Source organism: Erigeron canadensis, chromosome 4, assembly GCF_010389155.1.
Source record: "Erigeron canadensis isolate Cc75 chromosome 4, C_canadensis_v1, whole genome shotgun sequence".
Classification (NCBI taxonomy): domain Eukaryota; kingdom Viridiplantae; phylum Streptophyta; class Magnoliopsida; order Asterales; family Asteraceae; genus Erigeron; species Erigeron canadensis.
The window spans coordinates 8,409,979-8,431,908 of NC_057764.1; the positions used below are offsets into that span (position 1 = coordinate 8,409,979).

General features: G+C 31.9%; 2 protein-coding genes across 2 annotated transcripts; both read right to left on the minus strand.

Moving 5' to 3' along the window:
- Positions 1-6,348: 6,348 nt before the first annotated feature.
- Positions 6,349-14,239, minus strand: LOC122596937. Its single transcript, XM_043769580.1, has 6 exons — positions 13,869-14,239; positions 12,841-13,781; positions 12,162-12,732; positions 11,408-12,069; positions 7,038-7,340; positions 6,349-6,476 (listed from the first exon to the last, which is right to left on the minus strand). Exons 1-6 carry the CDS (start codon positions 14,237-14,239, stop codon positions 6,349-6,351), a joined length of 2,976 nt encoding a protein of 991 aa, XP_043625515.1.
- Positions 14,240-14,824: 585 nt separating this feature from the next.
- On the minus strand, positions 14,825-21,849 carry LOC122596938. Its single transcript, XM_043769581.1, has 11 exons — positions 21,829-21,849; positions 21,445-21,718; positions 21,275-21,344; positions 20,811-20,938; positions 20,646-20,730; positions 20,413-20,545; positions 20,125-20,342; positions 19,721-20,030; positions 19,536-19,613; positions 19,261-19,437; positions 14,825-14,878 (listed from the first exon to the last, which is right to left on the minus strand). Exons 1-11 carry the CDS (start codon positions 21,847-21,849, stop codon positions 14,825-14,827), a joined length of 1,548 nt encoding a protein of 515 aa, XP_043625516.1.
- Positions 21,850-21,930: the final 81 nt, after the last annotated feature.

The window sequence follows — 21,930 nt, forward strand, 5'->3', positions numbered from 1 at the left end:
TGTCACCATTGTCGTCGTCGTCACACCTCCATTGCTACCACCATCACCGCGACATTGCTCGAGCATCTGTCTAGTTATGTCATATACTCGTATTAGATAGGAAAGTAAAAAAAAAATGAAAGGCAGAGCAGCCCCCAACTTTGATGTGCCTATGTCGGGTTCGAATCATGGCAATACCCTAAAGGGTTTGCTCTCCCATGTGTAGAGTATAACATTGCTAAGGTCCCTCACCATATTTGCATTTGACAAGATTTGAACCCATGACCCCTAAGAAAAAACCATAAAGTAGAAAACTCTTTAACTACTAGGCTATCACCCTAATGACACATAGGAAAATAAATTAAAACATGTATAGTTAAACCTTATTTTTTATTTGTACATGTAAAAAAGTGGGAGATAATCAATAAACTCATAATTTATTTTATCCAATCTCAACAAAATTTGCATTAAACACTTACATAGTACAATTGTTTGATGTAGTTATCGTTGTGAATGAATAAAAAATTTAATGTTAAACCATTAATTTTTAACATGTTAATTGTTATTATCAGATTAAGGAAAAAAGTCGAGTTAAAAAACACACCGTAAATCTTAAATACAAGTTTTTGGTGACGATATATCAAATTGTAAACTTTTTTAAAAGATAAAAATAAGAAGTTAAAAACTTTGATGGTGAAAAAAAACTATGGAATTACAAATCATGAAAAAAATAATCCCACAAACATAAAAACTTTCGTCGTAAAAAAATACCTTAAAGATTTAACGGTTTAAATGTAAAGCATTAAAATTATAAGAAGGTAGGATGGCAACTACACAACATGATAATCAACAAAGAAAAAAAAAAGCAAACAGGCATACTGCTAAGCCAGCTTCCAGCTAGCTAGCTTCAGTATTCACATGAAATCTTTTTATATAGGTTATAACTAGTTATGTCACCAGGGCATTGTCCTGATAGACATAATGTTGCTTTCAGGAATCTTTTACAAGCGGGAGACACATTTGTTTGTTTCTTATTTAACGTGTTTGAAAATGTATTGTCGTGTACAAACATAAGTGTAAGTCCCAAATAAGATGGTTAAACCCGACTGGCAAGCCATTCTGATCTGGAATGACAATATAGTAAAGTACTGAAAGTAAATTGCAAGAAACAAAAGTGTTGAAACTATATAAATAATATATATATGTCAAGTATGCGACATTAAGACACGATGTATTTTTCAATTAATTTTATTCATTAATATAAACAAAATACAAAGGTTATTGAGGAACAAAAATAATCACCAAGGTGAAAATATCTAAACAACCTTGAAATACAAGTTATCTAATTAACTTGGAAATACTCATAAGAATTACTTAGAGTATATCTCACAAGTTGCAATGTCAAAATTTCAAGCATTTTGCAAGTTATGAGATGCATTGTATTTATAGGCAAAGTCCATGATGATGTGGACAATGTCCGTACATAAATAATCTTGGGAAACATTTAAGGGATTCAAATTGATTCCTTAAAATGTGTATTTTAAGGTTAAGTGTGAAAGTCATTTAATGTGACATTTCACACTTTATTCTCAACCCTTTACTTAATCTATTACTTTACCAGGTACAATGTAATTAACCGGGTAAAGATAGATAAAGTCAAAAAGGCTTTCTCAAAAATAGTGTAAAAGTGTTGTAAGTACTTTTACACTTGGATGCTTCAGTCTTCGATCAGGTAGAATCTTCTCTGGGCTCTGCTTCTAAGATAATCTCTTTCTTCAATCTTCGACTTCAGAATGAATTCAGTTTTGGGCTGATTAAAGCTGAAGTGAAGCTTCAGTGAAGTGATTCTAAAATGGATCAGAATCCTGTACAAATATTCTTCACTAAACCTCAACTATTTCTGAACAAATTATACTTGGTCGATTGTCGACCCAACAATAACATATAACAATCATTTACATGATCAAGTGCATGAATAGTTGAAGGAATAAAAAACCGAATGTTAATCCTGTAACAACTATATATGATTAATTGCAAAAATTAAAAAACAAATGAAATTGTAACAAAACGGGAAAAAAAGGAACCAACTTGAGTAAATTATACTAATATATTTGAAACACAAAAAGAAATGAAAAATACCATACAAATCGTTGTAGAAAATAAAAGACAAATGAATGTGGATACCATATTAAATTTGTATAATAAAATGTAAAAATCAAAAACGACTAAAAGAACAACAAATTTAGTTAAAATTATAAGGCAGAAATAAGAACGTAAACCAAACAAAAACTTATCTTTTTGCTAGATTGAACAACCGATAAACAATATCAATTTAACACAAATACTATATAATCGAACACCCATTAGAAAAATGGACAATTTCTATATATACCATCAACATATAGAATGTAACACTTATACATTGGCGTAAATTAATACGGAGTATATATATAAAAAAAAAAAAACAAAAAGACTTTGGTAATTATATATTTTTATTTTACGTATGATTTATATTTCTAGAAGTTTTTTTTAATGACGATCTTTTCGGTTATAAATCAATTTGATTTTATAATTTTTGTGAGTATATATATATATATATTTAGGTTTCTAACTATTAAAAGGATTTCATTTCTAAAAAATTCTCAATAAAGGTAATGTCGTTAGTTTTTGTTGTTAATCACCCGTTAAATGCCGCATCCCATTAAAAAAAGTGACGTGAACATGAAACATGGTAACTTCATTGTAATATCTCAAAAATCTTAATATAATATTTTAATAAAACGATCTATGAAAAAAAAATAATAATAAAAAAAGAAACATACGAGCTTATAATGACGATAATATAATTTGAAGTCAAAATTTATATCAATGTGAAAGCTTATAAAAGGTCTTTACACACTTAAATTAAAAAATCTCTCTCTCTCTCTATATATATATATAATTCTCTAGGCGTACCTCTTTACTCGCCACGTCATCTTTTTCCTACGTGGCACTCATACGTTGATTCTCTACGAGAACTTGACAAATCATCGTCCACATAGACATTCGCTTTTAATGTGAGGCACAAACCACTTCATCCAAATTGATATTTGTTTACTTTTTAAAAAATTAAATAGATATTGTTACAAACAAACCAGTATATACCAACTTCAAATATATCATGTAACAATTTTGTGAAGAGATTTGTAAATCGTTAAAATCTTATTAAATGTCTTATTTGAAATATACCATAAATAGAGTACAAATAAACATACAATAAATAAACATTCCCATCCCAAGTGATATATAATTATGAGTACTCTTTTTGAAAGTGCAATATACGAGAACTTTAAACAAATTATTTTAAGATACACAATCAATTAAGATACAAGTATTATTGTTATAGAAAAAAAAATTATATCAATAAATTAAGAATGACTATACATTATATTATATTATTTTATTATGTATATAATAGATTTTAGGTCGTGTCCAATACACGGAACATACAATTTTATCAATATTAGAAATGAATATGGGACGGTTAGGCACCCAAGTTTTGTGGAAAAAACTCCGACATATCAATTTATAATACATAAAAAAACATATGGGCCCAATTAATTATTCAAAATATTAAAAAATTGATATGTGAAAAGTGTTCACAAAAGTTGGATGTGTAATAACCTCATATTCACTTTTCCAATATATAAAAAAGATATGTATAAAAAAATATAATGTTAATATATACTATGTAAATCGATTAATAATAATTATATATTCCAAAATCATTAAATTTTTGTACTTAAAAGGATTTTATCTAATTCTCACTAAAAAATAATCATGGCTCTTAATATCTTTTTTAAATGTTTTGAGATATAAAATTTCATATTTATATTTAACTTTTACTTTTTAATATAAATTTATTGCAAAAAGATAAACTTTAGATAACTTGGAAGATAAAAAAGAGAAAAGGGAAGGTATAAAACTTTCAATAATGAGTGACCAAATTCGATAAATACGTTGTTTTAACAGACTCCGTTTAGAGAATCCACTCATAATCCTCAATTACATATTGCCTCTTTCATTCCAACATTTTTTAGTAAAACATGTTATTATGTGTAGATAATCAAGATGATAGTTGTTGCTCTTTTTATTGTTTTTTCTGTGGTTATCGTCTTCATTACCATCTGATTCAAGTTATTACACGTTATATAAAAAAAATTGATTATCTAAAATAGAAAGTTATAGGAATAGATACATAAAGTTGTGTAACCTCCCAAACAACTTTAAAAAAATTGGTATTTGCCTGGGCACCACTTAATCGCATAGAGAATAATTCTCTCAAGCCGCTACCCTAGCAAAGCAAACTTGGCGGTGAAATCTCCAAACTCCTTGTGTTGGGATCGAACCCAGGATATGCGCCCACATGGGGTTTTTGTGAGGAGGCAGGTGGCCACTGCGCCATTAAACGAGTGGTTCTCCCAAACAACTTTACTATATAAAAGAGTGGGATGGTTAAAATCGTTTCTAAATGTATACAAAACATGTAATTTGTAATGTATCTCTCTTTTGGCTTGTAAATTTTTAATCACTATGACTATCAGTTGTTTATTTTTGTTACATAACAAGTCATCACGAAAAATGTTGTCTTAATTTAAGTTGATATATGTTTTTATATACTTTATATTTAGTTATCTGAGGGTGGAAGGAGTACGTACGTATGAGAGTAAGGTGGTGACCAGGTGAAACAACTCCCTGCTCTATAGGTACTTATGGGATGAGGAGCAAAGTGGTGATAGTAGTGTCTGATTTCTTCTTCACACTCTCACCTTATAATTTGTTTAATTTTTTTCTTGATTTTTTTGTTTTCTTTTAAATGTAGAGAGATGGGGAGAGAATGGTGAAACATTCCTTACTTGCGGGGAGGGGATGAAGGGGGATGAAAAAATAGGAAAGAGTGAGGAATGGTGTTTATTACTTTGTACTTTGATGACATTTACTTGAATTTCACAATGATATATCTTTGTCTTTCAATGAATTATATTCATATGTTATTGAATTATTCGTTAAAAATTTACGTTACGAGTCCAAAACCTAGTAGTAAATAAATTGTGTAATGTAAATGATAATCAATAGGATACGTGGCAATGGAAGAATAATTGCTTAATTACAAAGATAAAGAGAAACCGACTTTATGTATTTAACCGAAGAAAGACCGACTTAATGTATTTATCATGTCAAAACTCACATTTAAAAATATTAGTTTCAGCTCCCTGAACACAACTAGTAACCATACATAGTAATATTAAATAATGAGTTGAGTGTTATTTAGCTAAGAAAGTAGGCATAATTTAAAGAATTTAGTAAGAAGTTGTCGGCGTGCGTACATGCTGCGAAAATGCAGAAGAAGGAAGAAAAAGCAATTGCCAAATTCTTGAGTACATAGATTTCAATTGAGGAAATAAAAGTATGTAAGTTGCAATATAAGTTTAATTTGTAACTATAAATCATTGTGTATTTTAGTTTGTTTTATTATTTTTACTAGAGAATTTTAAGAAAATAAACTAAATGTAGTATGTGATAACATTGATATTATTTTAAAATGGGTTAGTTTTGTTAGTGATGACGATGATGATGATATTTGAGAAGGATTATACTTGACTAGTCAATTATTGTAAAATTATTGAAAGAAAAGTGATGAGTAAGTTGATCATTTGGATTGTGAAATAAGCCTTTATTGGTGATAGTATAATAACAATAAATAAGGTTTTAGTCAAGAAATTATTAGTTATGGTATCTAGTTTTGGTTAAAAGTTCACACATAGAATGAAAAGACTAACTAGAATTTATTTGAGATAATTACTAGTTAATTAAATAAGATAAGTTTAACGACTTAGCCTAAATTTCGTAAGGTTATATATGTTAATGTTGTTGTCATTAACAAAATGATAAATTTATATAATGATTGAAATGGAATTTGTTATAAATAATGATATATGATGACGGTACAATCTTGAGTTGTTAAATATTGTTAGCAAATTGAGTTAACTTGTATTAGTTAAAAGTTAAATAATGATATATATTAAAGATAAAATTTGAAAGGGTTAGTGACAATAAAGCATTGGAATTAAGCTTAGCAAATCTCAAAGATGGAGGATTGATTATTGATCAAAATGTGATTATAAATTTGATGGTAGGTAATGTGGCGCAAGGAAATTATAATCGCTAGACTGGATAACTCGTTGTCAGGTGAGTTCTATTTTACAAGTATAATTGTAAAGTGTCGGGGTACAATAATAAAATGATAAGTGCCGGGGGTACAAGAATAAAATGATAAGTGCCGGGGGTACAAGAGTGTGATAAGTGGCGGGCTCACATAACATAAAAGTACTAGTACATGAAGTGGCGGGGCACAAGAAGTGCTGGGAGCACATAAAAGTACCGGGGTACATGAAGTAGCAGGGCCACATAAAGTGTCGGGGACACATGAAGTGCTAGGAGCACGTGAACGGTTATGCCTGTAGATTAAAACTCATTAAGCGTTAGCTTACTTTTTAGTGATTAATATTTTGTAAGACGGAAAAAAAAACAAGCAATGGAAAGGCCTAAGGGAAATGAAGCGAAGTTATGGAAAGCAGAAAAAGAAGTATTTTGCACGAGACCAACCCGTGGTAATATTTCTTTTAAATCAAGCTCTGGGTGCCCGTGAAAAATATTTTGTTGAGGTTATTAAATGGAAGTCATTACAAATTATTAAAATGAGAATATTTTGAGATACGCAAATTATTGTTTAAGGAAGCAATAAATGTTTTTGGAAAGATTTAAAATAAAATGAAATGAGATTTTAAATTAGACATAATAATTGTTTTCAAAGGAAAAAAAAGGGCAGGGTGTTATAGGTGGTATCAGAGCATTGGTTTAAAAGATGTAAGTACCCGAATAGAATATGTCAGCCTAAATTTAGTTAAGGAGTTGTTTTGTTAGTTACGAGTTGCTATATGATAGGAGATTGAACACAATTTGACCTTTTGACCGTAAGGAAGCTGTCAAAGTCTTCCAAAGATAAGTTTTGCCCGTACCTCCATATCCATAAACAAAGTAAACTCCTCCTTCGTTTTTACTAACTGCATTAATAACCGTATCATAAAGGGTTTTTTGTTCAACAGTTAAGCATGATAATAACTGCTGATGTTCAATAGTCAGAGCCCTTTTATCATATAGTATCTCATTGGCAATTAAACGGTTATTGAGTGATGAAATATAATTAGTATTCGGGAAAGGCATATCTGGGAAGTTTCTGAGTGAACTGCCATTGTTAGTTAACAATTGTTCTATACGTGAAAGGCACAAATTTAGAATAACTTCTTCTGGAAGCTCCAAACCTTTCATTTTGAAATGCGTATTAGAAATACATTTTGTAACACCCCGACTACGGCGGAAACACGAGATGCCACAGAACGACATGGTACAAAAGATTAAATGGAAAACGTCTCAATTAAAGTCTTAAAACCATTCCAAATTAAACGATTACATAGTTCAAAGTAAATTATTAAAAATCATAACATAAGTCCAAATCCGAAATAAAAGATAAACTTGTTTGCATTACAAGTCTTCGTTCACCATGCAAACACAATGTCCAAAAGCGGTCCATAGGCAAACCTACTGCTCTAAACCTGAAAAGCATGAAGAAAAAGTGTCAACTACGAGAGTTGAGTGAGTTCATAGGTTTTTAACTAATACAATAAGCATATATACACATCATCACGAAATAAATTAGGAATCACCAATTTCCATGAACATTTCCAATTCATCCTTTGATAAACGTTTGTTCAACTCACTTTTAACCCATGTAAATAAATCATTGTCATATGACCACAAGGGTCTAATTCCATTATCTTAGATGAGTATATACTTGAGCCACTACTACCATTTTATTCAAGTCCGATTACAATTCAATAATTCAATTCATAGCACAAGCTGTCAATCAAGTGCCGTAACATTAATAACAATGATGATAATGGGTCGTGCCATGGAGACGCCCGATTATCTTAAGGTAGTTAGAACACCCGGGGGCCAGACTAGAAGTGGAGGTTGTCACGAAGGCAACCAACCTTCCAACGATACGCTTTGGGTGGGCGGACGAAACCTAGTTGCGCAACTAACTAACTACAGGCCTCCACTTTCGAAGTAAATAGTAGTGTACCGAACGCCGCGGTTTGATAGAACTCAAGCTCATCACATAAATCCTTTATTATCATTTCATACTCATATATCAAGAATCATTTCATATAACAAACTCTCTTTCAAGAAACATTGCATATATAGAAAGTAGTTTCATTTATCATGCTTTTCACCCCGAAAGTAAAAGACATAAAAGAGTTTGAAAGGGGGCTATGACTCACTTGATTTGAGAGTAATGGGGGCTGATCAAATACGAGATGTGTGCCTAGTGATGTCGTTCCCCAAGCAAGCCTAAACCATGGTATTCAAATATACACAACGTAAGTGCGTGTTACATGAACTAGTGAACTAGATCATGAGATTTATGCTAGTAGGCTTGCCTATCTTTGGTTGTTACTTCATTATGGAATCAAAGTGTATTATGATGTTCAAGATGTTTGGTTAAATTGGAATTGATGGTAAGAGTAGTTTTTGCGTTAAGCGTTTTTGCGCGTTTGTTGGAATTTCGGTAATTCGGCTTTGATTCGCGAGATTTCTTTTGCACACTTTGCTTTGTACTATTATTTGATATTGGTACAGTAGTATTTTGGATTTTAAATATATTTTCTGATCTATATTAATTTCCTTGATTTATTATTATTTTAATTAATTATTTATTCCATTTATTCATTAATCAATTAAATAATTCCTTATAATTATTCTTAGGTTCTTAAATTACCTTTAAAATTTATAGATAATTATATTTTGATTATCTACTGAGTATTATGCTTTTAAACTTGTAACATTATTTATTTATTTATTTATTTAAGCTTTATTACTTATTTATTTAATAATAGTGATTAATTAGTGATTTTTAACTTAGTTAGTTATTCTTAAATTATGTAAAACTTGGTTCTTTCCTTGAAATTACTTTTCTCCAGTAGGTTTAAGTTATTTTAATCCTATTTATGTGATTTTGTCCAAGTTCATGATTTATATAATCTATTATTGATTTATTTATTCCTTAAAATCTCTTTTAAATTCACTAAATTATAAAAACACTTAGAAATCATCACAAGAGCTTTTGTCTAAAATCCCAGCCCCTTTTTAGGCAACTTTTATCAAATAAAATTTGTAACCATTCAATATCTCTTGTGTTCTTATAATTTGAGGACTTTTAAACATAAAATCGTTTACCGAAATAGTGATTTTTGCCTCATTTCTCAACCAATTTAAATGCTTCAAAAGGGATTTTTGTTCTTATTTCATTTCGTCCAGAATGTCCATCATATTTTGATGACCTAAGTCGTGATTGTGGTGGTGGTGTGCTATGTGCAATTTTGTGCTTTCGGTTGGTGATTATCTGACCCGAAAAGACTATTTTTGAGCTTATTTTTGCCATGCATCAAATGACTTGAGTTTTATACTTTTAATATGTCATATTTCCAGTATGTTCATCACATTTTCATGGTCATATAGTTATGGTGCATGTGTGTGCTCAAAATGCATTTTAACAAGTTTTCGGTTTTCGATTTCAAGCCTATTTTGCCTTGTTTGGTTCCATAATCATATTTTTGTTATTACTATAATTTTTCCAGAATATTAACTTTGATTTTAACACATTTTTCACTTATGACAAGCCTAGCTTCATCTCATAATCCAAACAATAATCCAACCTTCTTAAATCTAGCATATATGCACTTAAATCAATACTTTTTAACATAAAGCTTTAACTATCAAAAATCCATCATCATAAAAAAATATATTTTTCATGAAATATTCCAGAAATATATATACAAATATTTATACGTCATGTTCATCTTTTTATATAAAAAGTTACTTTACAATCTATCAACACATATCCACCCTTTTGATGCTAGCTTTTATAGATCCAACACTTTATCAATAAAATCTATATTTTTATAAATATTTCCAGAAATATTACTTTCATAATATGTATGAATATAGCCATCTTTCAAAGGAAAAATCACATCAATGACTATTAAACTTATATCCACACTTTTGGGTCTTAAACTAGTTGAATCCTTGGATCTTTCTTCATGGATTCAACATGCATGAGCATGGAAAGAAAGATCCTATCAACTTTGCCCTCATCAAGTGTATTTTCAAAAGAAAACATGAAGAAAACACAATCTTTTGATAAAACCTTTTTAATATAAACAAGAACAAGATTAATCTAATAAAGAGATGAAGATATATACCCTTGAAGATCACTTCTAGATGATGAAAAATGGCAGATTTTCGTGGCCTATATCTCCAAGAATACCCTTATTCAACACTTGAAACAACCCTTAAACTATTCTTGAATCAACCCTTTGTTTATCTAACCTACAACCCTTATTATTATCAAGTATTAAGGTTGATTGTTGTTGGTTTTCTTCTTGTTTCTTGGCTACCGAAAAAGAGAGAGAAAAGGGAGAGAAGAAGAGTGTTTTTGAGAGAGAATTGATTAGTGTGTGTGAAATGGGAGTGTAGTGTGTGTTGGAGTGGTGAGTTCCAAGACTTAAGGCATGCAAAATTTGAAATGGAGGGATGTATGTGTGTGAAGGGGGGGGGGGGGGGGGGCGGCCTCACGGGGGGGATTTGGAGGGGTTTTACTCTTTTTTTTTTATATAAAATTTTGTTGTATAAGTATAAGTGTAGGTATATGTTAAGTGTGGATTTAATTTGTAAGTGTTTTGTTAGTAAAATATAAGTAATTGGTTGTTTTAGTTAGGAATATGTATATGTGTGTATAAGTCATGTATGTTTATGTGTGTGGATGTATTTTTTGTATTTTTAGTTGGTTACATAGGTCATTGGTTGTAAATTTGTATTAATTTTTAAGCTTATATGCTTACTTATTAAGTTTTCGACGCTTTTACGTACATAATACGTCCAATTATATTTTTAGTTGAAAATTTTATTTATCATGATCATATCCTCTTGATTTGGTTTTATTTTTGATTTGTTGGGCAATCCATAGGAATTTTGATTGGTATCTCAATTTGCGAGCCTTAAGTTATTATTATCGCACCGATTGATCACCTCTAAAAATTTTTGTTCCGAGGTACTTTCATTAGGAAATTCTTTTACATATCATTAGCTTTAGATTACTAACTTGGGGCATTACCTACTAGCTTCAAGTATAACTAGGGCTTGCGGGAACGTAAACAACCTAACTAGCACATATATAATATTAAAAGTACGGTTGTTACACATTTATTTATGCTTAATTAAATGGAAATGCATATATTGAAACACGTATGTAAAGAGTTAATGTAATTACCTGGGTAGTTTAAGATTCTCCTTTGCATGTGTAAAATATCTTCACTTAGAACTTTGCATGTTTTGTTCCATAAATCATCGGGCCGGGCTACAGAGGTTGAAAGTAGTAATTGGACAAAGAAAGTTCTAAGATACGATGCAGTTGCCCAATGAGATGCTTCCAAAATTGCATCAACATATTCTTTATCATCATCTAAAAGGCCCATCTTGAAACATGCTTCTTTGTAACTTTTACATTTACGTCCATTCACTGTAAGTAGTTGCTCAAAAGATTTGGGGCCAACAGCATGATTCAGCAAGATTCTCAAATAATATACATCACCAAGGGACGGAGGGACATATGATATCCTCCCTATAGAACCATGTCCTTCCACAGTTCTTCGTTGCCATTTCCTAGTCTTACGTATCCAAACATAAAACTCAGGTATTTGCACATATTTCAATGTTCTGGCAAAGCTATCCTCCGCATTTAATTTCATCCATTCCAGGAACATTGAATGTTTCACTGTTGGATTCGAAACCACATCACATAATTGTGCTTGATCATCATAAACTATGCTTTGTTCATTTTCTTTGTGAAATGGCAAGATTTCCACTGGAGGATGTCTATAATGAATATCAAAGGCGAATATTCGCCAACATGCTTCGGAAGCAGAAACGTACCTTAATTTACATTATGTGAAACTAATGTCAGTTATGTAGAATTTGGTTAGGCAATTTGGTTAGGCAAACATAATAAAAATGATGAGAATTACCTGCAATCCAAGTAATTCTTAACCTCATCTTTGGGTTTGTTGTTATCAGTTGTTGTTCCATCTGTATTGGTTTGATACACATTTGCTGTAACTCGATCAGGACCTTTGTTTATATATTTGAACAAATACTTAATTGATCCTGATTGGTTGCACCATTCGACATTAATGTGGCACTGGTATCTTCGCAGAAGTGTAGCATTATAGGGGACAACCATGCCATTATCAAGAAGGACCCCATTTTTTTCAATGGTATTCCCAGTATGTCGACGTCTATATACAGGATACCCTTCTGAATCCACAGCAGTTTCATCCTTCCATTTCTTTGGGAAATTCTTTGTACATTTTCCTCTAACCATACATGGACAGTTGGGATTATCATCTCCACAAGGTCCATGCATCATGAATTGTTTGACAAGTGCATACAATTCTGGGTCTTCTTTTTCGTTTGGTATTTCAGCACTAATGTATTTATCTACATTGGTTGCACGTGGAAACTTGTTTGCGGCAGCTAAGAACAAACAAAGATGAGCATGAGGAAGACCCTTTTTTTGAAATTCCACCGTGTAAATAACTGCAAATTTTGATAAATCCATTATTAAATATAAACTTTTATATTGGTAATTGGAAAAAATTAACTTTAAATTTAGAATACCAAACAATTATATATCTATATTAATACCTGCTTGTACTTCGCCAAAGAATTTCTCCTTCACAAAATCGTTTATGATTTCATCCAATTTTATCTTGAACATTCTAGAAATTATATCCGGCCTGTCTTCGGGAGTGAGATTTTTATCAACCAAACAACGGTAAATCTCTGGCCAATTGGGATTACAAGTAACAGTAATGAACAAATCTGGATAGCCCACTGACTTGCATATAGCCATTGCATCCAAGTACTTTTGCATCATGTACCTGCTCCCACCGGTAAAAGATGAAGGAAGTAATATATGTTTACCAGTTGATGAGGCATCTGTGGTTCCATTCTCGACATCTGTCGTCGAATTCTGGAAAGTATTAGTTCTGAGCTTTTTCTGGTTACCTTTAACGTATGACAATCGATCAGCCTCTACCATTGTGTAACCGTCAACAACAAACTGCTGAAAAAGTTTATGTGCATGAAGTAAAAGTGAATACTCCACAGGCCTGTCTTGTATTGTGTAACAAAAGAATTCCCTCATAGTAAGTTTTGTTCTTGGTTTCTTTGAATCTTGTGCAATACCTCTGTGCTTGATTCCTAGCGGATAACCATCTTCTCCAAATGGAAAGATGAGTGGATATTGAAGAGCCAGATAAGAAGGATGTAATTCACTTATCCTTTGAAGACAACCAGACTGCTTTCTCAATATAATGTCCCGTGAATCAAGTACTGAATCTATGTCTCCAATTATTAATCCAGCTACTTTAGAAGTTGTTGGCAAGTTGTAAATTCGACCATCTTTATTTCTGTTGGCAATAAGTTTTAGACTTACATCTTGCCATTCATTGTCTTTAACACAATCTTTTACCATCCTGAAGGATTTCACAAGAGGGTTGCAACCATCTAACATTATCTTTAGTATGTTGATTGTATCACGTTTCAGTTCATTTTTGCCAGGTCTTGAACTTTTAGTACCAGAACTGTAAATAAATGAATATTTATTTTAACAAACTTAATGTGCAATAATTTATAAGTTAAAGGCATAAGAATGGTAAACGTGTTTTTACCTGACAGCTCTTTCTCTATTAGCCTCTTCATTTTCAGAGTCAAATATATAAAGTTGTGAGAACTTGGGTTGATCACCTTGTACAGGTAGCAGACTACCCATTCGGTGAAAATTTTGACCTTGTAATCTAAAGACATAAGGTCCTCTTCCGTTTAAAGAACCTTGATTTACTTTACCTCCCATAGATGTGAATGAAAACATCATGTTATATGCTCGTATATGTTTCATGAAATTATTGGCAATAGGATTTTTGCTCGTAAACAAATTGTACAACACAGGAGGAGGTTTGACAACTGGTGGTAGCTCCACATCACCACCTTTGCAACAGAAAGTATACACAGTGTTCTTGCCCTTCGGATTACCCCTTAACATTTATGCTTTCCATAGCGGTGCATGACACTTTGAGCATTCATATATTTGATCTCCATGATCTTTGTAAGCTGAAATAAATATTGACAAATTCCGATATTATTTAGAGGGAATTAATTGGAATGAAAATATTAATTTGATTGATATACTACAATGATACTTGCCTAATGAAAGACCTTTCCTTTTGACATATGAATCATCCACCATATCATCATTAATCTCCAAATCTATTCTTGGAATCTGAATATTATTCAAAATTTGAGCTTTTTGTTTTGTGATTGTTGTCTACTTTTCTTACAACTCTCTGGGGTCGTTTATATGATTCGTGACAATTCTGCTTTCCATTGTTATTACATGATTTAGGTACAACAGATTTTGTTCTTTTTGATGTTGAAGTTCCTTTCATGTCAAATATATAATAAAAAATGTCAAGTAAATCACAAATAGCAATTCATGTGTACACATAATGAGGTAATGTTCCTATATCAACTTTACCTAGAGGATCAATTGTGGATTGCAAATTACTTCTGGAATAACACATTGATAATCCATTTTTACTTAATGATATGGGTTTTACGGAACGACTTGTTACGTTGCTATTGCTGGAACTACCAATGTCAAAAGTTGAAGTGATTCCTGAACCTATAAAATAGTTACAATTAAAATTCAAATACTGATGCATGACATTTTCAATGGACATTTAATTTGCAACAAAATAGCTTACCATTGTCGAGAGCTTTCATTGTATTTTCGAAGATTAAGTACTTATTCCTGGTAGATGCAATACACCTACTTTGAACTGGTTGGATTCCCAAAAGAAAGTGGGGTTAAAAAGACATTCAAAAAATTCAAATGCTAGAAGGTGTAACACATTTTAACAGACTGTGTAGAATTAAAACATACCATTGGTTATATTGGATAAAGGAGTTGTTGTAAGTGGGTGGTTTTGTGTAGGAGAAGGACGATTAACAACATTGTTTTTACGATCATCCAATAAATTCTTCCGTTTCTTCCGATTTATTGAAGCTTGAGATTCATACATCTCTAATTTCCAATTTTCGAAATTGTTGGTGTTGTTATTTTAGGAAAGTATATTGTTAAATGAGGGTATTATTTTCATACTTTCATATGTAAAAGCTTTAGTTTGGGAAATTTAGTTATATAAAAAGTGTTTGAAATTTTGAGAATTTTTAAAATTGCCGCCAGATTTAATATGGTTTGTGAGTAGGTGTGTTTTCTATTTGTGTAGTTATGTACTTCTTTTGTTTTAATTGTTGACTAAAGATGCAAGTGGATGTCAAGTTAATTGCATGTCCCTATGAAGAAACTGAATCACTATTTAGTTCCTGCATGTATAAGTATGGTTACTATTTAGTTAGAGGAATTAAAAAAATTAAATTATATATAAATCAGTTAATGTAAAAATATCGACACTCACTAAGTTATTTACCACAACCACTTATACAAACATTCACCTCTCATTTTCTTATCTAATTTGTAACGTCTTCTACAACTGTCAAAAATGGCGAATCAAGCAAGATCTAATACATATATTCAATCAAAGATTTATTTTACTTTCATTCAGTTTGTGTACATTTATTTTTGTGGGTAATATAGACTACACTATATGTTACATCTTTGTCTTGATTTGTTTTTAGAGAAGATTTCTGTTTATGCATGTTACAGAAGATGTATATATATAGATATATATATAGGTATATATATATGTATACTATAAATTAGTTAATCAGTTAGGGTTTGTGATTTTGTTTATATTAAATTAGATCCGGTGAGCTCTTTGGTTAGGTTTTTTATATGTATATATACTACACATGCATTAAGTTAAATTTAACTTTCTTGTAGGGTAGTTTTTATTGATTTTGTAGATGCAGATTCGTTGTGACAATCGCAACATAGATTTGATTATCGTTTATGTTTTAGGAACTATATTTGTAATCATTTAAAATAAGAACTTGTGTTGATATTTAATGATTACAGTTGAACTTCAATATTATATCTGTTTATGTTTTGTATTGTGTTTGTGTGTTATATATTGTTTTGCAGGTACAAGAACATAGAATCAAGGTTTTATAAGTGTCGTAGAACACTTGAACGATGATTGGATGTTATGTACGAGCTAAACGAAGCAAAACAAAGAGTCAAGGGTCGTCCCTCGTGCTGACGTCATCAGCATGTAGGAACAACCTCGTGCTGACGTCAGCACGAGGTAAGTCGATTGACTTATTGTTTCGGGCCTAATCTGCGATTAAGGCCTAAGCCCACACGATCCAATACTTAACTAGTATAAATACAAGACCTAATCTACGAAATTAGGTTAATGATTTACGAATTCTTGATAGTTATTCACGAATTTACGAGCTAAGGTTATTTGTTCCTTCGTGTGTTCTTCTACACGAACCACAAGCCTTGTGCATCTCCTTGGGTTGATTAATTACTTATAATTAACAAAAGGCAATAGCAATCTAGTTATCTCAAGAGGATTCCGCACTCTTGACATAACGAATCATATCTTATTACGATCCACGCAACGATAGGGCACCTTACAGATTTCAGTTTCCAGATGAGTATATTGTTTGTTATGTGTTGATAGCTACATAATTTTTAGGTTTAGTGCCACAAGTGGGGTTGGAATAAAATATATGAACTAATCTGTTTTTTGTTTATTGAAAGTGAGACTTGAAGAAATTCTGAACTAACATATTTTTGGTTTATTGAATGTGGGAACCCAACCAAACTCTTTGTCTATAGATAATTTTCCAAGTTCTAGTTGATGTTTCCAATAAGGATACCTTGTCAAAATTGTTGGTAAGTTTTATTAAAAAATATAGTGCACTTTTTACATATTAAACAATACTTTTTTTTGACATTCAATTTTGATCATCAGTTATATATGAGTACATGTATAAAAGCGTTAATTGTTAACTTAGGTCCTCCCAAAAGTTGTTAAGAACAAACTGCCACCTAGATGCAAGTCAGTTAGACTGGTGGATTGCAACAACCGTTCATACATAGTGTGTCTCGTTGTGTTTTCAAATACCAAAATAATGCTGACTGGTGGTGCTTGGCGTGATTTCAATCATACCTGTATCCATAGGATTTATTTATATGTTTATGATAGGATTTATTTCAATCATACATAGTGCGTCTCGTTTGAAATTCTTTAACTCATTTGTGATTTTGTATCAATAGGATTTATTTATATGTTTATGACTTGCAAATTGTGATCTGTCCAGTATCTACCATTGTTTTTTCTTGATGACCTGAATGTCCGCTTTCATCGGGATACTGACAAGACTGCTACAATCTTTGGATCAAACCAAATTGAAGACGTGGAGGTCATATATGAAGATGAAATTATTCATACCATCAATGGTATCCTGTTGATATTGATCCTAATGTGAAGCTTGAAGAAGATGTAGTAGAGCAAAGAACTTGGCGTACGGTAGGATTTACTGGTTCGAAGTGGATGAATCTTTGCTATGAGCATGACGTTAGCATGGATGGTCACATCATGTTAACCAATCTAGGTTCAGGGAGATATTTGTTTGATTACTTTAATGAGCTTGGCATTGGATCAGCTGCAGCTACTACAGTATGTAAGTAATTTGAAGTGTACTTTACTTATTGTCTTTTGGTACTTATCAAAGTTTAAGGTTTACATGTTTAGAGAATTTGATTAATACAGCCAAGGTCGCACCACAGAGTGTTCAACCAATTTTGTCAGCAGATTATATGACTGAGAGCGACGGCGAAGATGTCGAAAGTAAACGTCACCACTGCCAGATTGTTGGGCACCAACACAGGGAGGACAGGCCATGCTTCTTCAAGAATCTGACTGAGCACTCTTTTACTACTAAACTGCTGGTAAAATATAATATTTTCATTTATTGATATTATATATATGTCCCAAACTTTGTTGGTATATATATGTGTGTCTCATTAAGATATACAATGTGGTTTGTAGACGGTGCCTAATCATTTTGTTCGTCAACATCAACTGGATAGCTATACAAAGACAACTATTTATGTGGGAAACTTGAAGTTCAAAGCTAGGTTGGATATCATGTATGATTGTCGCAAGGATGGAGATCAAAGTCATGTTGTTCTAATCACAGACTGGTCGAAGGTTTCCAAGAAGTGGGGGGTAATGAACTCCGATTTGAATTAAATGTGGTGCATGAACCTGATGGGCCCAGTGTGGAATTCCATGTGTGTTCAAGCCGTCGATAAGGGAGTTTATGTATCATCCAAGTCATTAGTGTCCTAGGGGGGACTTTCTTTTGGTTACTACTAAACTTCATATGAATCCATGCTGATTTTGGTACTGTATAATATATATATATATATATATATATATATAGCATGTGTACACCAGGGAGTGGTATTTCATAGTCTGGAATAGTTTAATTAGGTTGTATGTGGATGTAATGAATGGTATGTGATGAATCGACTAAGTTAAATCCTTGTATATGTAGTACTTGGTATGTGTAGATAATGATCCAACATCCAAATTAGAATTTAGTTTTTTTCTTCTCAGTTAATAAGTAATTCAAATGGTGGTCCAGAAAATCATTTGGATGAGGTATTTTATAAGTATATCTTTTTGATAAACTTTTAACATATACATGTTTTGGTGAACACAAATATAGAGAAGAAAAAACTAAATTTTAATTTGGATTTAACACTGCCAAACAACAACCAAACACAAATGTTTATGTTCTTTTAGATTTGACACTTAACCTTTCTGTTAAAGGTTAAACAAATACATGTTTGAAGTTAAGTCCAAAACAACATGAGACAAATCATGACTTAACATAACATAAGTTTAACACATGACATAAGTTTAACACATTACATAATTTAACCAACACAACTTCACAATCCGACATTTGGAATAAAAAAACAACAAATTGATATAGTAGTAGATTCTTCTTTCAAAAAACAATTAACTGCATTCACACTTTCAAAAGACTTTCAACCTTGTTTGTTCAAAAGACAATTACCTGCATCCAAATCATTCTTCTTTGTTCATAGTAAATTTTGGGTCTGCGCATCCTTTTCCCAACCTTGTTTGTTGATTCAACACCGGGAGTTTCATTATCTCTTTTCTGCAACGGAGTGGTCTCACTATCTTTCTCAATCTCGGTGGCCAAAGAATCGCCAGTAACTGAGAATGCATCCTGCAAACACACCACATAAGAACTATCCACATATTAGCCTATTATATTCAAAATATGGAAACAAACCACCCAACCAAATGAACTATACATCAAATTACCTTTGAATCCGGTGCACCTTGCGACTCCTCACCAAGTTTAACAGTTGCTAGTTGAGGCATTGAAGGCTCTCCCTGGACCTAAACATGAAAAAGGCATGTTAGTATATACTGATACTAATAAGATGATGCTAATGAAATTTAGGTCTATATATGTGACTTGTATTACGATATTATATATTGAGTACCTCACTGTTGTTTTCTGGTTCTGCTGGTTCTTCTAATTCAGCAATGATATCATGATCATCACACATCTTGATAACAGTATAAGCACTGCCCTTGTGTTTCAGATTGTATTTGTCAATCTTGATCTTACATGCCACTTTCACATTTAAGAGGCCTTCAAGTTCATGAGGGTAAGACTCATCATCATTGTTGTTCAATTGCCTTTGATGAATATCATTTGCACTTAACCCAAGCAACTTTTGGACATCTCTATCCCACATAACAAAGGATGCACTGCCGGTGCTGTCTTGGACTCTCATGGTAACTCTGAACCTAAAGTTGGTATAATTCACATATAAACTCCATGTCAGATTGTTAATAAATATTTGATAAAATTATGACAATCTCAGTGTTTGAGCAGTATTACTTGGGTACAACTTCTGTTGCAATTGCTTTTTCTTTTCGACACCATAGACTGTCAGCTGGAGCACTAATCAGCTCATCAGTGAGTTCATTTTCATTTGCAACTTCCAAGTACTCCATCTTGGTAATCACTTTCTTACCATCTTTGCGGCAACCAATAAAAAACCATCCAAACTCTTGCTCAAGCATAGCGATTGTGGCCACCACCACAAAGTCTCCAGTCTGTGAAGTAAAGTATTATCTATACAATAATATGGAATATGGTTATATGTTATTACCAACTGTTTCTTACCTCTTCAGAATCTCTCACTTCATCCAACTGTTTCTTATCGGTATTTAGGATAAACTCTAAGCGAATTGGGTAAACAGTCTGTGAAGCTAAAGTTGTATGGGAAACTTCATTAACTCCTTCCTTAAGTATCAACCTATGCATGTTTGAAGAAAAAAAATAACAAAATTATCAAATGTATTTTAATTCCTTCCTTAAACATCTATACGAATATATATGTAGGAACATTGTCATACCTCCTCCTAAAGTCATTAGCCTCTTGGATATCTTCATTTATAAAAATTCTTGTACCAAATTTATCAGTTTGAACTATCAAGTTTTCTGAATGACCAACACCATCAAAATTAATGACTTTCTATTCATGTAAATAGAAATAGTATACTTAGATAATTTCAGCTTACCCTTCCATTCATTAATGAGAGCATGTTGCATGATGGCAATGACATGCTCTTCAGATTTGTTCTGCTCCAGAAAGGCATTAAACTGAACTGCATAATCATTCCACAAAGTGCAACGCGGGGTTCTACCACTGTAAAAATATTAACTAAATTAACTAATTCATTAAATATTATCAATGATAGTATATAAATGTATATGACAGGTACAGGGACATTCACTAACATCCTATGTTGCATTATAATAAAGTTATGATTTTTTCATCATTTATAACAACTTACACATTGAATAACAGATGTATATGCACCTAAAACACAGTTCCATAAAAAGAAATTCTAACATAAACAGTTCCATAAAAAGAATTCCAAATCTAACATAAACAGTTCCATAAAAAGAATTCTACTATAAGGTAGAGAATCCCTCCAGATTGAACTAAACTTAATCCAAATCTTTCAACTCCATGTTGAACCTCTTGCGTGTTTGAGTTGCAGACTTGAACACCTCAAGATTTCCACACCAGCTTACACAACCAATAACATCTATGGAAATCGAATAAAAAAACTTTCAGTAAATTGTTCACACTACTATATTTGTATGCTTTCAGTTATAAATATATATTACAAAATTATGGTTACTAACCAATGTTGAGGGTATCTTTATCTCTAGCCTTAGTGACAGTGATCTCATTGAAAGGCAAGAATGAGAACCCATACCCACTGTATGTAAAAGGCACACCATGTTGTACTTCAGTAGTTTTGTAAAAGTTACACTTTAGCTTATGTTGGACGATAGGGAAGGGGTCATCGTTTTTACCAACACCAAATCTCTTGATAATCACAGAAGTATCCTCCTTGATCAGTTCATCAAACATAGGAACCAACTCCTTCTTGACAGTACATTGAATCTTTGCACCCTAACAAAAAAACACAAAAAATACGACTTAGATATAGATGTATGCAACCCAATAAGATGATATGGTAGATTATACTTCTTATATAAAGACAACACATAAATATAACTTACCTTTTCATCAACCAACACCATCTCAAGCCTTTGAATTTGATTAATCCATCAACGGATTATCTTAACTTTCATGTTTATGAAATCCTTTGATGCATCTAGTTG

Coding starts and splice junctions, on each gene's coding strand:
- LOC122596937 (XM_043769580.1), bottom strand. CDS start 14,239: ATGTTAAGGGGTAATCCGAAGGGCAAGAACACTGTGTATACTTTCTGT. Junction 12,733..12,840: donor CTTTGGCGAAGTACAAGCAG/GTATTAATATAG, acceptor CAAAATTTGCAG/TTATTTACACGGTGGAATTT. Junction 12,070..12,161: donor AAGAATTACTTGGATTGCAG/GTAATTCTCATC, acceptor ATGTAAATTAAG/GTACGTTTCTGCTTCCGAAG.
- LOC122596938 (XM_043769581.1), bottom strand. CDS start 21,849: ATGGTGTTGGTTGATGAAAAG. Junction 21,719..21,828: donor TGGTGTTGGTTGATGAAAAG/GTAAGTTATATT, acceptor TTTTTTTGTTAG/GGTGCAAAGATTCAATGTAC. Junction 19,438..19,535: donor AAGGTGCACCGGATTCAAAG/GTAATTTGATGT, acceptor GTGTGTTTGCAG/GATGCATTCTCAGTTACTGG.